At 40.4% G+C, this 17,476-nt stretch overlaps 1 protein-coding gene and 1 long non-coding RNA gene across 4 annotated transcripts in view; one reads left to right on the top strand and one right to left on the bottom strand.

Annotated features, from left to right (window-relative positions):
- The window catches only part of LOC115652007, a 67,728-nt gene that overhangs the window by 37,051 nt on the left and 13,201 nt on the right, over window positions 1-17,476 (top strand). For both annotated transcript variants that reach the window (XR_004000507.1, XR_004000506.1), the window contains exons 2-3: window positions 13,144-13,333; window positions 17,032-17,203. This is a non-coding gene — a long non-coding RNA (uncharacterized LOC115652007). The remainder of the gene's footprint in view (window positions 1-13,143; window positions 13,334-17,031; window positions 17,204-17,476) is intronic.
- Window positions 642-17,476, bottom strand: part of SLAIN2 (SLAIN motif family member 2) — a 62,457-nt gene continuing 45,622 nt past the window's right edge. For both annotated transcript variants that reach the window (XM_030563438.1, XM_030563439.1), the window contains 2 exons: window positions 5,322-5,643; window positions 642-3,457 (listed from right to left, as the gene is read on the bottom strand). In XM_030563438.1, the coding sequence (XP_030419298.1) occupies window positions 3,391-3,457; window positions 5,322-5,643 (389 nt within the window). In that variant the 3' untranslated portion in view covers window positions 642-3,390. The remainder of the gene's footprint in view (window positions 3,458-5,321; window positions 5,644-17,476) is intronic.

Here is a 17,476-nt window from a genome sequence, read left to right as displayed (position 1 = left end):
GTGGTAACAGCTAATTTAGACACCATCATTTTATATGTATAGTTGGGATTATGCTTTCCAATGTGCATTACTTTGCATTTATCAACATTAAATTTCATGTGCCATTTTGTTGCCCAGTCACCCAGTTTTGAGAGATCCTTGTGTAGCTCTTTGCAGTCTGCCTGGGTCTTAACTATCTTCAGTAATTTTGTATCATCTGCAAATTTTGCCACCTCACTGTCTACCCCTTTTCCCAGATCATTTATCTGGACCTGCACATGCACAATTCAGGCTGGATAAATATCTGAATCCAGTTTCATGTGATCTGAAAAGACAATGCATAAGATCAAAAACAGAGGCCTTCACATTTAATAGACGTCTAATTTCAATCTTCTGTACTAAAACCACAGATGAACACGACTGGGCCAAATACGTAACCAATTAGACTCAACACATTAATTAAGAGAGCCAATAAGCAATAGGTCTGATTACTGAGTCACTGAAATCTGAAGTTAATTTTTAAGAAAGTAAACTATTAACAATCCCCAATTTAAAAAACTGATTTTCAGAGTTTGGCAACGTCATACACATTTAGAATGGTCTCTAGAGAGTTGAAACTTTCAAACAAATAGGTTTTATAGAAAAATGATCCACAAGAAAAGTGCTCTGTGAATATTTATATTTTTCCATTTTTTACACTTATTAACACTTACAAAAACATTCAAACACAGAAAAATTAAATAACTTTGGAAGCAGAATTCAAGTCTTTCTGCCCACATACATATGACAATTCCGAGCTGTTGGCACAAAAAATAATCCACATTCATAAAACCCTTACTACTATATCAAACATAAGTTAAGTAAATCATAGGCACTAGTTTATCAAGTCCATATTTCCACACTTCTGCACTATATCTGAATCTCTAAACACAGAAAGATCTAGGATTTCCTGATATTGAGAAACTGGTACTGCTCAAAGGCTTCCTAGTAAACAGATTGTTTCTCTCTTCAGGAAATTATTAGCTATATTTCTGTGGGAGTAGGACAGCAGATAAAAGGATGCTTATGTAACTTAAGCACAACATACCTTCATCACTTATTGAAGGTAATTGCTGGAATTTAAAAAAATAAATAATGTACACAATACTCTGATGCAGCCTTTATTTAAAAAATTAACCTGAATATCTTCATCTGAATTTTCTGATTTTCAAAACTAAAAAAATCAATTCAATATTTTCATAATAAAACCCACCAATTAAAATACCTTCTCTTTTACTGAAGACTGCAGCATTGCTTTGTAACATTTTAAACAAATGTCTGGGCTTTGTTAGTGAGGCTGGATAGTTTCTTATACTAGTTACATGAGATACCAGTAACTGAAATACATTTTCTATGCCAGCAAATGACTGAAGCCTAGATCAGTAGCACGTACTGGTCGAATAGTGCAAGGTAGCTCTTTTATAACCCCTGCTGCAGTTTTCCTACTGAGTTACAGTATATTTGATGCCCTGACTTCAGAGGGTAGTCACACTTGAGAGATCTTAGTCATCATGGTATGAAGTCTTTTCATTATTGATACAAATTGTGCTTGCAGCTGCTTGAGTAGTCACAGTTGCAGTCTTGTCCCTAAAAAACTTTCGATTTGGCTTTTCCCATCTCAAGTAGTGTTGCATGGCTTTTCATCCAGTAAAGTTAACACTGGTCCAAAAGTCCAGAGTTCTCTGGAATTCCAGGATCAATTATCCTCTTAGTGGTGGGAATCAAAATGCACTTACACTTCAAAGTGCTGGTACTAATGGGGTTAAAAGCTACCTACCATCCAATCCAATGTAAAGCTTTTAGTGTTCTCCAGTCATTGTACAAAAGATACCATCATGTTAGCCATTGCTGCAAACAACGCATCCAGAAATCTTGTCCTGAAAAATTCTACACATAAAAAACAGTACTCCCTGTTTAACTGATCCTCCCAACACATTTTTAGTTTTAAACCTTTATATTACAAATCTTCCAAAATAGAACAGAAAAAGCAGTCTGTATGTTAATTTTAAGAAAGAATTTTTCCACTGAGTAAAATGTTAGCAAGATTGCTAATAAGAATAGGTGAAAACAATGTAAATGTCAATAGGTAAGTCTGAGAGCCACTAGAGGAATTTAATAGTTTGTAAACATATGTAGCAGATTTCATACTCTGTCACCAAACAAGGTAAGATACAGATATGTAAGGCAAAGTACATAGTTAAAACAGTAACATGGGCAACATCATCTGCAAAAATATTTACAATTTAAAATAAACCAATTTAAGAAATGGATAAAAGTAAAAAGTAGGATTCAGAAAACTTCCTCATATCATGAAACATTACTTAAATGAATATCATTTGGCATCAACAGTACAACTCATTTCCTTACAATTTGTATGTTACAAGTGCATAGTTGTCTTTCCTTCTTATTAACTATTAGCATATACAATTGTGTTCCAGGCTATAAGCATTGTGGTGTGATGATATCAGAACAAATGGTTACTACTAGCTGCTCTTTCCTTTTTAAGGAAACCTGCTATAAAAAAGGTTTCCCTAAATAGTTAGCAGTGTGCTAAAAGCAAAGGCCATCTTTCCTGAGCCAGGAACTATAAGGTTGAGAAAGATTGTACAACTGATACTAAGCCCTTTTGGCAATCAAAATATAAGAGCACATAAAATTGATGTGTCAAACAAACAAAAAGGATGCAACCTACACCAACTGAATGTGTGTTTGTCTGCTACATCCAAACCTTTAATGATAAAACAATGCCGTGACTACTATTTACCAACTCTAGGATACCTCCAGAGAGAACTGCTGGATTATTTCTGAAGGATATATGTACCACTTTTTCCAACCAGAACCTTCTGCAATTGTTTTAAGCCGGTGTTTCATTAGCACTGTAGTGATCTGCAATCAGAACTCTGGCTCTGATTAACATGCTCGTGTTTAAATAGTACATATTTACCAATCAATCATTCTGCTGAATTAGATGCCTGAATATGAAGTTTTGAACATTGGAGTTTGCTATTGTACTTGCTGTTTTTCAAGATGGGCATTTCTTTGGCATTTGTTAGGTTTTTTTTGTTCAAACATTGGCCATTGTCATAAATGCTCAAATTGATACAATTTTTAGCAAGCAAAAACAAACAAAAAACCCTAGAAATGACAGCGATTCCATGTAAAAGAGATTGTATGATCACCAAATATATGATGTTAAATGTCATTAAAGTGCTGCTTTAAAATCTCTGCCAGTTTGTGCTAGTTAAAGGCAGAGGTCTGGGATTTTACAAATCCTGAAAGTCACGTCTGAACAGTCTGCATATCAAGCTGTCTTTTAGCTTGGTGAAGGAGTGTCCATTAACCAGTGAACTTTGCATTTTTAAGCTTTGCAGTTCAGTAGCAGCCATCTTTCCAACTCTCGTCTTTCATGTTGCCATAGCTTTTAGGAGCCGGTAATGATCTAAAATAAAATGAGATTTATTTCAGTTTGGTTTGCACTGAATTTGTTCAAGCTTCAAATCATTAACATACATGAACTTAACAAAAGAGTATAATTATTTTTTCTTGAAAACTAAACTATGTGCTTTAACCATTTTGTTTCAGAAGCATCACTGTATTACATTGCACTTAAAAAAATAAATACTAAGTTCAAGATTTAACATTTTATGTTTTGACAGCTTATGTTTTTTATGAAGTGTTTAGTCATATATGTAAATGGTTAAATGTAGAGAACTTTATAAAACTACACATTGTGGAACCATGAATCCAATCTGATGACATGCATCTGTTTTACAGTAGAGCAGGCAAATCCTTATTGATGAAAGGACAATATCCATCCATTTTGTTCAGCCCAGTAATACAAAATTTCAAAAAGAAAATCACCTTCTCACCATAAAAACACTAAAATAATTGTAAAGTTTAGATACAATAAACATTTGATTTGGTAATGGGAATGGACATCTTGCTGTAAAGTGAGATCAGTTATGCAATAGTGATTGAGCCATTAAGAAGAGACTATTAAGACCAGTATTAAGAGTTTGCAGTCAGAAATAAGGCAGCCTTATTACATTTTACGATTGTTAAATAAATACTGAAGACAGACTAACAGTCTGACACTGCACTTCCATTGTACCCAGTGGCAGAAATGTATTTTCAGCATGACAGCTACAGTTAAATTATTTTCTAATGCACATGTGAGGAGACCTGTACACCCTGATGACAAATTTTAGAAATAAGCAAAAACACCTGAGGTGTGTTCCTCTTCCTAAATATCTAAATCACTACAGGTTTCAGAGTGGAAGCCGTGTTAGTCTGTATCAGCAAAAACAACAAGGAGTCCTTGTGGCACCTTAGAGACAAAGAACTCTAGCCCACGAAAGCTTATGCCCAAATAAATTTATTATTCTCTAAGGTGCCACAAGGACTCCACGTTTTTAAATCACTGCAGTATTTCACTTAAGGCAGCGTGGCCTGCTGGGGAGGACAATGGACTTACAAGTCAAGATCTCAGTTCTTGTTCCAATTCTGCCACTGACCTTTGTGAAAACTTGGGCAATTACTTCCTCTTGGTACCTCAAGTTTCCTCTGTTTGTATAGCACTTTGAGATGATTTAAGAAAGGCTCCATAAAAGAGCCAAGTATTAATAAAACCTGCATAGATTGCCCATTCCTTTTAAGGGCTCGATAGCTGATAACTTGGAACTGAATACAAATCTCTGAACACATTATTGTTTCTATTCAAACAATTAGCTAAGATTGGCATCTGAACTAACATAACAGTAAACAGAACTTATTCACAGCAGAATAAAAAACAGGTAAGGACTGATCTATTTTACGAGCATCATTATGGACATCTTAATGTATTTCACATGATTTATGTGAATTGTTTAGCATATCAGCATTTTTTGTTTAGCAGTGTGCACCAACAGATTTATCTTTTAAATTTGAACACTGCTTTTGAATTTGTCTTTTGCTTCTTTACTCATTTCTTAAAGTAACTGTCTAGTGCATGTACCTTTAATGTGTGAGTCTGTCTGTGGGGATAAATACTCGCTTTTAAAATTAAAGAACTTTAGTTCTACATTACATTCAACAGTACAATCCAAGTATACTATCAGCTTTACATCTGATACAAGCTCTTTTTGCAGGGGTGGACAATACTGTAGGCCTGGGTTACCTTTATATGTTCCTTTTTTTTTTTTTTTTTTTTTTAAAGTTAATAGTTACTCTAGTTTTCTGTAGCAATGTACCAGGTACAAAAGAAGTGTTAAGGAAAGTATTAGTTTCTGAATACAGAACTTAAAATCCCCCCTCAGATTACTCACCTGCGAACAGGCTGTGCAAGTTTGCTGCGAGGCACTGGTATGCCCCCAAGAGAAGGGGCACTAGGTCTGGGCAAGCCACTCCTCACCCCTGTTGTCCCTGCCGGTCTGGTAAGAGTAGTACTGTTGATACTGCTGGCAGGGCTTGGAGAGCCTGAATTCTGAACTGCAAGAGGTCCTGGTGAAGAACTGCTGTGTGTCAGTTGTGTAGCTTCTGGAGGAGCAGCAGCAGAACCAGGTCCATGGTTACTAAATGCTTTCACTGGCTGTCGGAGAGCCAGAGGTGATGGTGCTGTAGGGGGCCGGAATTTACTTGGAGAAGGTACTGGAAAATGACATACACAAAACAATCAATCACCTTCACTAGAAGTAATCTTGAGTTACAGCTATGAGTGACAGTTTAATAGAAGGGAATGCAAATTTTCACATGGAAAAGGTAAATGCAACAAAATAGTACATGTTGGAATGTAGCCAATAAAACAGCATAGAGAAGGGGAGGTCAGATAACCTGCTAGTATCAAGTAATTGCTGCATTTTTTAGAAATTGCAGAATTATAGAAATGTAGCCTTGGGCAGAGCCTCAAGAGGTCATCTAGTTCAGTGGTTCTTAACCAGGGGTCCAGGACCCACAGGGGGGCCACGAGCAAGTTTCAGGGGGTCTGCCAAGCAGGGCCAGCAAGTCTAATGCTGGGGCCCAGGGCAGAAAGCCGAAGGCCCACCACCTGAGGCTGAAGCCTGAGCAACTTAGCCTCACGTGGCCCGGGACCCCAGGCAATTGCCCTGCTTGCTATCCCTTAACACTTGCCCTGGCTTTTTATATGGAGATAAACACTTGTCATGGCACAGATGGGCCATGGAATTGTTACAGCAGGTTGGGGGAGAAATCAGAAAGAAAAAGGTTGAGAACCCCTGGATCTAGTTCATCTCATGCTAAGGCAGCATTAAGTAGATATAGACCATCCATGACAGATGCTTGTCTAACCTGTTCTTAAAATACTACAAGGATGGGCATTCCAAACCTTCCCTAGGTAACTGTTACAGTGATTTACTATCCTTAGAGAATTTCTTCTAATATCCAACCTACACTTTCCTTCCTGCAACCTAAGCCAATTAATACTTCTACCTTCATTTGGCATGGAGGACATATTTAAAGACTTGTCCTCCCTCAGCCTTCTCTTCTCTAGACTAAACATGACCAATTCTTTCAAGCTGTCCTCATCGGTTAGGTTTTCCAAACTTCAATATTTGTTGCTGTCCTCTGGATTCTCCTCCAGTTAGTTCAAATCTTTCTTAAAGTATGGTGCCCAAAAGTGGACAGAGTGCCAAGTAAAGCAGAACAATTATCACCTGGTTCTTACAAATGAACTTTTGTTAATACAATCCAGAATGACACTTTCTCTCCCCCACCCCCCACCCTTGGGTAACATCATATTGTTGACTCATTCACTCATTTTCTGCAGTACCACTGCGTACTCAGTTATTTCAATTCTTTATCTGTGCATTTGATTTTTCCTTCCTAAGTGTAGTACTTAAAGATCTTGACATCCCAGGACTAACTCCACTCACCTTGCATTAACAGTTTATATTTTGGATTCATGAACAAGACTGTTCTCTATATTAGTCATGATAAATGCCAAGAAAGATTCTGTACCTATGTTAGGTTACTTTTGCAAGAGACTTCTATTTCAAATATCGTTTTGAACAAAATAATCTGTCAAGAATAAATTTATGACAACTCACAGTTGCTTTGGATGTGTTTAAATTGAAGTGTTGCACTCTTCAGTGAGAAAGTTTAAAAAAAGCACATTGCTAAATGGAAGTTCTGAAGATACTAGGTTGCTGTACTATTACTGAAGGTTAGTTACACATGCATTTCTAATTCTGTATACTGATTCTGATGCAATGAGACTTTGCTAAGGAAAAATCTAAGGAACCTAAAGGTTACTCTTAAGCCTCGCCTCTTAACTCAGTCCATTAATCACAGGTTAAGACCAAGCATAATGATTTGATAACGTTAAAGTCTGAGCTACCATAACCATTAGAACATGAGCCTAAAAGCGAATATATTAGAGCATTTAGTTAAAATACAGATAGAAAACGATGACTAAGCCTTCCTCCCAACAAGATATTTATCAAAAACTTGTTGTTTTTTTTTAATTCACACCTTTTGTTAATTCTGATTAACTTTTCTGAGTGTCCCTGTGTAGCCAAGCCCTTTGTATCAGTGGCAATTCAGAATCATAGAATGTTAGGGTTGGAAGGGATCTCAGGAGGTCATCTAGCCCAACTCTCTGCTCAAAGCAGGACCAATCCCCAGACAGATTTTTGCCCCAGATCCCTAAATGGCCCCTTCAAGGATTGAACTCACAAACCTGGGTTTGGCAGGCCAATGCTCAAACCACTGAGCTAACCCTCCCCCCTTTACCAAACTTCCTGGGAAAATCTGCAAGCCAAGGAAGTTCCATTTGCAGTTTGTTTCACTTAACCATTTAGACATGCAATACTTTTATGCCTTATTTCTCTTGATGTTCAAGAAGCTTCATAAAGCTTACACACAGTGGCTTGGTCCAAACAAACTCATGTTGGCATAGTGACATTGGTGAGGGGTATGAAAACACCCAAACCCAGACTGACAAAACCTCTAGTGCAGGAACAGCTATGCCAGTAGAAGAGTGTTTCTGTCAACATAGCGAACAATGTTGGGAGGTGGTGTTCCTTCTGTCAGTAGCCTATACTAAGGGGCTATGCCAGCATAGCTGTAGTGTAGACAGTACTAACATCTGTTAACTTGCTTTTCTGATGTGTGTTAAAAGGGAGTATTCCCCTTGAAACTTCTCGTATAATGGGAGCTACCCTAACATGAGTTCCCTTGTGCATCGTATAACACTAAATCGTATGTTGCTGACATTTTAGACATTTAGCAGTAAATTTTTGTCATTTGTCTTATCTATAGAAAGATACTGACTAAAGAATATTTAAATTACCAGTGTCACCGATGCATGTAAACAATTCTTGGTAGTGCATTAGTGTGTGATACCAGTACAATACATCGTAAACTTTATTCTCCAAATAAAATATTAAAAGCCATTAATAGAACAGTATAGTATTTATTTAGCCTTAATACTGTTAATTTGGTTCAAATATTCTGTTTTACTTTTTTTATTTCCTGAGATCTTGACAGAATTCCACTAGCCTTAAAACTAGCTTATCACCTTTTTAGGTGGATTCAGTGATAAGATAGACACAGGAAATTAACAGATTAAATTTATTCAGAAAAATACAATAGTAAAATTATTGTTCAACAAATGAATGTGGCTGTTGTGAATTTGGTGTTCAACAAGTGAATATACTATATCAATTTGCCATCGTTTGTATCTGCTGGAGGTCACAGTCATGGTTGGCTCCCCATTGTAACAGATGCAGTACAAACTTGAAGGAGATATTAATAAACTCTGTGGGATAGGAACTCTCTCTTTAAGGCAATAGTTGACAATTCAAACAAAGAAGGTAAAGCAGAGGGAGGGAACAACTAGAATAATAATAGGGGCATAGGGTTGCAAATTAGTTAGATACACAATTAGTAGGTTGCAAGTTGCTGTTTAAGATCTATATTTAATACAGTATTATATGTACACGAAAATATGATCTCCATATTTCCACTGGCCTCCAGACGGGCCATTTTCCATAGACCACATAGCAGAAGTGGGTCTTCAGGAAGGATCTGAAGCAGCAAATAATGGCTCTCTCAATAAGGAAGGGGGTAGCAGGGAATAAAGCAGGGGCAGACAAACTTTTTGGCCTGAGGGCTGCATTGGGTTTCAGAAATTGTATGGAGGGCCAGTTAGGAGAGGGGGTCGTAGCCTAGCCCCCACCTCCTATCTCTTCCCTCCCCTGGACCCCTGCCCCATCCAACCTCTCCTCCACTCCGTCCTCTGACCGCATCTGGCCCCCCCTAATCCAATCCCTCCTCTCATTCCTGACACCCTGCCCCATCCAACCATCCTTTCTCCCTGTCCCCTGACTGCCCCTGGAACTCCTGCCCCCTGCCACCCCATCCAATCCCCCATCCTTCCTGACTTCCCCCTTGCACCCCTTCCCCCATTCAACCCCCATTCCCCCCACACGACTGCCCCGACCCCTATACACAGCCCCACCTCATGACCACCCACACTTCCCTGCCCTCTAGACAACCTCCCCTGCTCCATGCCCCCTTACCACGCAGCCTGGAGCACAGGGGTCAGGCCAGGCTCTGCAGTTGCACTGCCCCAGGAGCTCACAGCCCTGCCGCCCAGAGCATTGAACTGGTGGCAGAGCGAGTGAGCTGAGGCTGCGGGGGAAGGGGGACAGCAGAGGAGGGGCCAGGAGCTCAGGAGCCGGGCAGGACGGTCCCGCAGGCTGGATGTGGCCCACAGGCCATAGTTTGCCCACCCCTGCAATAAAGCATGAAACTGCTTATGCAAGAAGCTAACAAACAAGTGGCAGAGGCTAGAATCATTAGACATGGACAATGCAATGATCTACAAGAGCAGATAAACAGAGGAAGGAGTTACATCATGTACAGCCTTAACAGCAAGGAACAGATTATAACTGATCAGTGGAGAAGAAGAAACCAGAAGAGGGATTCACAGGAAAAAAAGAGTTATGGACAGAATGACTTGACAGGAAGATTATTTTAGCAGCAACATTCTGCATGGACCCAAAGAGGGGCACAAATCGGGAGGATTAGGCTTTAACTAATAAAGATTTCTATTTTTTAAAGATGCAATACTGCTAGTAACCTAAGGGTGTTACTGAAATTGCAAAAGGTCTAACTCATGCAATAGTTTAAACACAAAACTTTCCTACAATCTTTGATAGATCTCATCCAGTTGTAGAACATATATATGACATCACATTCATCACCTTGACTATACTGTTTTAAACCAGCCAAAGATCATTGCTCTTACATCACACTAAATGGCCTTTAGTTTTGGTCTGTTATGATATTTGAGATACTCTCCTGCAGGCAGAAAGGGAAGAGGGTTTCTAGGCAAAATATGGGATTTGTAAAGTAGTAACGTTCTTAAGAATATGACATAATTAGAGATGGCTTGCAAGTTTCCAGTAGAGATATGCAGCCAATAAAATAATGTAAACCTCCCAATTCCCCAAAGTCAGTTTTCTTCTGAACTACAATATTATGAATAGGCTTCCAGTCTGAGCTATGAATTCATAAAATACTTCAGTCACCACAGCACCACACTGTCCACTTATTTTTAACAGTTGTATTTGTTCTGAGAGCAAAAGTTCTTAACAAGGCAAAGCACTTGGTTTAAATAATGCATTCTTTGATTAACTCCAAACCACAGCCAGCATGACATAATTATTGGCAGATGGCCTAATAGTTCTGTTCCATGTAGCAAAAAGTACTTTGCCTAGAGAACACTTCTGAACAATGTTTAATAAAAATCAGTTTGGCATCTTTAGAATAGAAAGAAAACTTACCTGTAAGCAGAGTTCCCTGAAGATAGAACAAAGGAGTAAACTCTTGAATTAATGAATAAGATTTGCTTGTTGTACAATGGTGGGGCATATACAATTCAAGTGCTATATACACACACACACACACACACACCACTAACACAAGCAGTTGAATTAAACAAAATGAGAGTGTTTGAGAACTCTACTTACATATAAGAAACTTCATCCCTTTAACAAGATATGATTAGAACTTTAGCTAAAGCACAAGGATGAAGCCACTACAGTCTGGGCATAAGGAGACATGCTTTTAATTCCAGCTCTGCCATAGACTTTTTGTATGACATTAGACAAGTCATTTAGTTTGAGATTCAGTTTCTCCTCCTGTAAAATGGGGATAATTGCCTCTCTCATCAGGATATTATGAGGCTAACATTGTCTAAATCATGCTGAAGTCAGATGAAAGACACTCAGTGTTATATACACTCCAGAAAATTGAATCTAGTCCATAGAGGCAAAGATCAATATATCATAAGAATTTGATGGGAAGAGATTCTGATCAGTATGAAAGAACAGAGTGTGGTCACCTGATTAGAAGAGGAACAGTCAGGAATCTGGGTTTTGACTATCACTGGCTTGCTATGTGATCTTGATCAAGTTGTATAAACTACTTCAGTTTAACTGTTAAATATAATTTCTTGGTTATTTCACAGGTGTGTTTGTTTTATTCTAGATAATGAACTGAGATAATCCTTGCAAGAAGAGATATTACAGTTGTGTTATGCACTTTGAAATACCAGTATCAGTAAAAATATTTCCAGAACAGATTGTCCTTTTAAGACCTTTGAAGTACAGACAATCAGAAAAGTGATAAAAAGTGCCACTGTTTCTCTAAATAAAAAATAAGCTCACTGTTGTAATGACTGTTCTGGTTCTGATATTTACATGTCAATGATTTATACACCTGTTAAAACTTCCTAAATAGTTATTAAAATAAATGACATTCTGGGATGAGGAAGTTACTCATCTTGTGCAATAACAATGGTTCTTCGAGATGTCTCTCCCTATGGGTGCTCCAGTGTAGATGTATCTGTGCCCCATCACCTCTAATCAGAGATTTTAGGTAGCAGTTCAGCCCGCACATGCACTGTCCCTCCCTCATGGTCTGTTTTGAAGCTATGCAGTGCTGTGCAGGCAAACCCCACTCAGTTCCTTCTCTACTGCAGAGCCCCATATTGAGAACTCCAAAGTAAAGGGGGCAAGTAGTGGAGTACCCATAGGGGCAGACATCTCAAAGAACCATTGTTATTACACAAGATAAGTAACTGCCTCCTCTTTGAGTAGTGTCCCTATGGGTGTTCCACTCTAGGTGACTTCACAGCAGTATCTCTCCTGGAGAACTGGAACATCGTAGTGCAGTTTGTTACTACAGAGAACTGATGAGCCAAAGATGGCATCAGAGGCTAAATTTCCAGCAATTGCCTAATGTTCTGCAAAAGTGTGGGCAGAGACCCAGGTTGCTGCTCTATAGATTTCTGAGATAGGAACATCTTTAAGGAATGTAACTGAGGTAGAAACTGACCTCATGGAGTGCATATGGACTCGACAGAGACAACAGGTTGCACCATTGATAATAGATGAATGGCGCCAGAGACGCATTTGGATAGTCTTTGAAGCAATATTGCGGAACCTTTGGCTCTTTCCACAAACAAAAGGAAGAGCTTAGGGGATTTCCTAAAGTCCTTAGTCCTGTCCAAGTAGAATGGTAGTGCTCTTCTAACATCTAGTATATCCAGAATTACCTTCCTGCTGTCAATGTGATTTGGGGAAAACGAACAGGGAGCTGGATCTGTTGATTCATATGGAAAGTGGAGGCAACTTTAGGGAGAAACTTGAGATGTGGCCTCAGTTACTTTATCGTTTGTTTTTTTTTTAAAAGATCTTGAATGGTGCATGTGTCATCAGGGCTGCTATTTCTCTTATGCACCTAGCTGAGGCAACAGTAATTAGAAATGCTGTCTTCATGGACAGGTGTAAGATGAGCCCATGGCAACTTGCTCTAAGGGGGATCTAGTCAGAGGTCTGAGAACTAGGTTAAGATCCCATGTTGGAGCAAGTAGTATCACATGCAGGAAGATATTCCCAATGTCTTTAAGGAACCTATTCATCACCAGGTGTGAACACGGAGTATCTGTCTACTTGATTATAGAAGGACATTATGGCTGCGAGGTGCACCTTAAGGGAGCTGAGCGAGAGTTTTGACCTTCTGAAGTCTAAAATGTAATCTAAAATCAGAGGGGAGGGAGAATGAGGCCGGATCTATGTGCTTAGAATGACACCAAATTTTGAATCATTTCCATTTTTGTAGGCAAGTATATCAAGTGGTTGACTTTCGGCTGTGTAACAGCACATCTTTCACCTCATCAGAGCATTCAACCTCCAAGTCTTGGAACCAAGAAGGAGCCAAGCATGGAGGCGGCAGATCTGCTTGTTGTTTTGAGAGAAAAGGTGAGGAAGAGCTGAAGAGAAACCATAGGACATACTGCCATCTATGCTAGGTAAGAGAACCAGACTTGTCTTGGCCAAGAGGGGGCAATCAGAATAATTCTTGCTTTGCCTTGTTGAATTTTCAGCAAGACTTTGGATAGAGAAGGAAATAGGGGAAAGGCATACAAGAGGTCAGTGTCTCATGGGAAGATGAGGGCTTCTTCCAGTGAATGTTTCCCCCGACAGCTCTGGCAGTAACGAGGACATTTCTTGTGCCAGTAAGTAACGAAGAGATCTGTAGTTGGGACAAATACGTTGCGAAGCACCTCTAAGTTCAGTTCCCATTCGTGGTCTTGAGAAAAGATCTACCTGAAACTGTCAGCTGTCACATTCTGTATCCCTAGTAGGTAGAAGGCTGATAGTAGCACGTTGCAATGGATGCACTAGTTCCAACGTTTGAGTGCTTCTATGCAGAGGGAGGGAGATCTGGCACCCCGTGGCATTTTATGTAGAATAAATATCATACTGTCTGTCATGTTTGTGTGGGTGTTCTTGATGAATGGCAGAAAATGTGCACAGGCATTTCTGACTGCTCTCTGCTCCAAAAGACTGATATAGAAGGCCACTTCTGTGGAGGACCACTTGCCCTGAATCTTGTGCTTGTGTGGGTGGGCTCCCCAGCCTAATAGGGAGGCATCTGTCACTACAATCAACATTAGTGACGGTTGCACGAATGGAATGCCTGCTCAAATGTTGGATGGGTCTTTCCACCACCTAAGAGAGTGCCTTACTGTGGAAAGCGCTGATAGGAGTTTGGTTAGTGGTGTTCGAGAGATTTTGAAGTGACGAAGGTGCATGCTGTCAATTAACCCAGTAGCTGCAGGTAGTGTTTAGGACTGGCCTGGACTGTCTCTATGAGACTTGTGAGGGTGACAAGTCTGTGCAGTGGAAGAAACGCTCTCACTTGTATTGTTTCAAGCTTGGTGTTGATAAACTCCAGTCGCCATCTGGGAATCAGTGTCGATTTGTGTATGTTGAGTTGCAGGCCCAGCGGCTCAAATGTGCATATGGTCATCTGGATGGCTTGTACTGCATGGCTTGTACTGCATCCTTGAATGAGGGAGCCCTGAGAAAGCACTCATCCAGATAGATAACAATACTCAGTGTTCACAGATGTGCTGCTATGACAGAAAGAACCCTGGAGAATATCCTGGGTGCAGACGAGAGGCCGAATGGGAGCATTGTGTACTGACAATAGTCCTGCCCAAAAGTAAACCATAGAAATTTTCTGTGTGATGGTTGTATTGAGATGTGAAAGTAGGTATCTTCTAGGTCAAGAGCCAAAAACCAACCTCCTTGCTCTAGAGCTGGAATAATGGCTGCAAGAGTGACCATATTGAACTTCTGTGCCTTCACATATTTGTTTAGTGCCCTTAGGTCTAGAATGGCCCGCCAATCTCCCTTCGCTTTGAGGATCAGGAAATAATGGGAGTAAAACTCCTTGTTTCTGAGTTGCGGCAGGACTGGTTCTAGGGCCCAAAGTGTAACAGATCTATTTCCTGGTGAAGCAGATTCTTGTGAGAAGGGTGTGACATTATTGACAAATTGTGACCATATAGATCATTGTTGGAACCAGGGTCCTACGGTCGCACCAGGTCTTGTACAGAGGAGGTCAAATGGGGTGTCTATGGAAAGGTTGTAGTTTACTGGTTATAATTATGCTGTCTGTATATGCATATCATTTTTGTATTTTAAGTTATGAATATTGGCTATATACTTGTATCTCAATGTGTTTGATTCTTGTAGCCTCAGTGAAGCATTTGGTCATCTTCTTGAGAAAGGACTATTCTCAGTAAATTCTCAATCAAGAAACACTTAGCTGACAATGGACTTTGGGAGACACCAATCCACATCTGAGCTTTTCTGCGAACAGTCAAACTAAAGGCGTCAGCCTGCAAAGAGCTGAATCATTCATGGACATGTGACTTGCCCAGGTGGCTACAAACTCCATCTTGTTGCTGTGATTTTGCACAGAAGAACAAAGGGGTTTCTGCTCACAAGAGAGACTATAAAAGGCCTTGGAAATCCTTCCATTTGGTCTCTAGCTGGCTCAAGAGATGGCCTCCCCCTCCTCCCCAAGAGATGCCTGAAAGAAACTGGAACAAAGGATAGTAACTACGGGGGGTGTGAGTGATTCCTGGACCCAGACTAGGAAGAAGTCCAGTCTGTGAAAAAAGCTTATTGGAACATTTCTGGGGGGTGAGATTTCATCTGTAATCAGTTTCTTAATGTACTGGGCTTAGACTTGCGTGTTTTGTTTTATTTTGCTTAGTAACTTACTTTGCTCTGTCCGTTATTACTTGGAACCACTTAACTCCTACTTTTTATATTTAATAAAATCACTTTTGCTTATTAATTAACCCAGAGTAAGTGATTAATACCTGGGGGAGAAAACAGCTCTATCAGTGTTACAGAGGGCGGACAATTTATAATTTTACCCTGTATAAGCTTTTTACAGAATAAAATGGATTTATTTGGGGTTTGGATCCCATGGGGAGCTGGGCATCTGGGTGCTAGAGACAGGAGCACTTGCGAAGCCGTTTTCAGTTAAGTCTGCAGCTTTGAGGACGTGGGTCAGACCCTGGGTCTGTGTGCACATTAATGCTGCACATTAGTGTATCTGGCTCAACAAGACAGGGTTCTGGAGTCCCAAGCTGGCAGGGAAAATGAGCTTAGAGGTAGTCTCAGAACATCAGGTGACAGTCCCAAGGGGGTTTCTGTGACCCAACCCATCACAAAAGGGTCCCTGAAGAGGGACTGGGAAGGGAGGTAGGAATGAGGGAGGAACGTGAATGGAATGGCGTAACCCTTCAAAATAATCTCCAAGACCCATCTGTCGGAGGTGGTATTCTTCCAACTGTTGTGAAAGAGGGCCAAGTGACTTCTGAAGGGATGTGACAGGTACATAGAAAGCAGTTGATATTGCAAGAAATAACTGTTCAGACCCTCAACCAAACTGTCAGAAGTGCTCAGCAGAGGAGAGGTGAAGGGACACAGACTGGGATGCTGACTGCTTCCACTTTTGTACTCTGAGCCTTTTGCACTACAATTCATAATAACACTGTGAGAATGGGTACTGAAGAGGTTGTGACTTGTGATGTAGTTGAGAGCTGTATCTTCTCTTTTGTCCCGGCAGTGTAGGTTCTTAGGGAGTGTAATGTGGCCCAGGAATCCTTCAGGGTGTGGAAAGTGGAGTCTGTCTTATCAGCCAAGAACCTGGGCCCTTCAAATGGGAGATCTTCCACCATTGTCTGCAGCTCTTTGGACAACCCTGAAAGGTGTAACCAGGAAGACAACCTCATTATCACCATCTTAGAGACCAAGCGGGCTGCTGTATCGGCCACGTCCAGTATCTGTATCACAGTTCTAGCTACTAAATGGCCCTCTCTGACAAGGGCCTGAAACTGCCCCTTTTGTGCCTCTGACAGATGTTCCACAAACTCATTGTGTTTTCCATAATTAATAAAACCATATTTGGTCTTGACAGCTTGGTAATGTGTGACTCTAAGCTGCAATGTCACCAACCAATATGCCTTCCTCCCAAAGAGATCTAGCTTCTTCCAATCCCAATTGAATGGGGTCGACTTGGCATGATGTTGTTTGCTGTGTGCATTAATTGCATCCACTACAAGCGAGTTGGGTTGTGGATGTTGAAACAAAGCCTGTCTTTTTCAGAGGTATGTTGTACTACTTGCTGGCTCTCTTGCAGGTTGATGCGATGGAGGCTGGTGTCTGGCCAGATGACTTTGGCAAGATCTAGAATCACCTCATTCATTGGGAGGGCAACTTTGGACAAGGAGGCAGCATGGAGAATACCCATCAGCTTGTGATGCGTTCTTATCTCCTGCAGGGGAATTTGCAGCTCATCTGCCACTCTCCTGGTAAGATCCTGAAAGTTATTAAAATCACCACCTAGTGATGGAGGGGGAGGCATTACAGACTCATCTAGGAAAGATGAGAAGTTTGCTTGGGGGGAGGGGGGAGAAGGGTGGCTTCCACTTTGAGCCTTTTTTCCTGGTCTTCAAAAGTTTCCTCCACCTCTGGCTCAGGAGCTTGGGACAGTGAGGCTCTAGGGGACCATCTGGTGAACTCTCTCTGAGACACACTGTATGCCCTCAACATGTAGGTTGTGTACATCACAAAAGGATCCCAAT

Source organism: Gopherus evgoodei, chromosome 5 (genome assembly GCF_007399415.2).
Source record: "Gopherus evgoodei ecotype Sinaloan lineage chromosome 5, rGopEvg1_v1.p, whole genome shotgun sequence".
Taxonomy (NCBI): domain Eukaryota; kingdom Metazoa; phylum Chordata; order Testudines; family Testudinidae; genus Gopherus; species Gopherus evgoodei.
The sequence above is the reverse complement of the archived record's forward strand: the minus strand, read 5'-3'. Positions and strand labels throughout refer to the sequence as shown.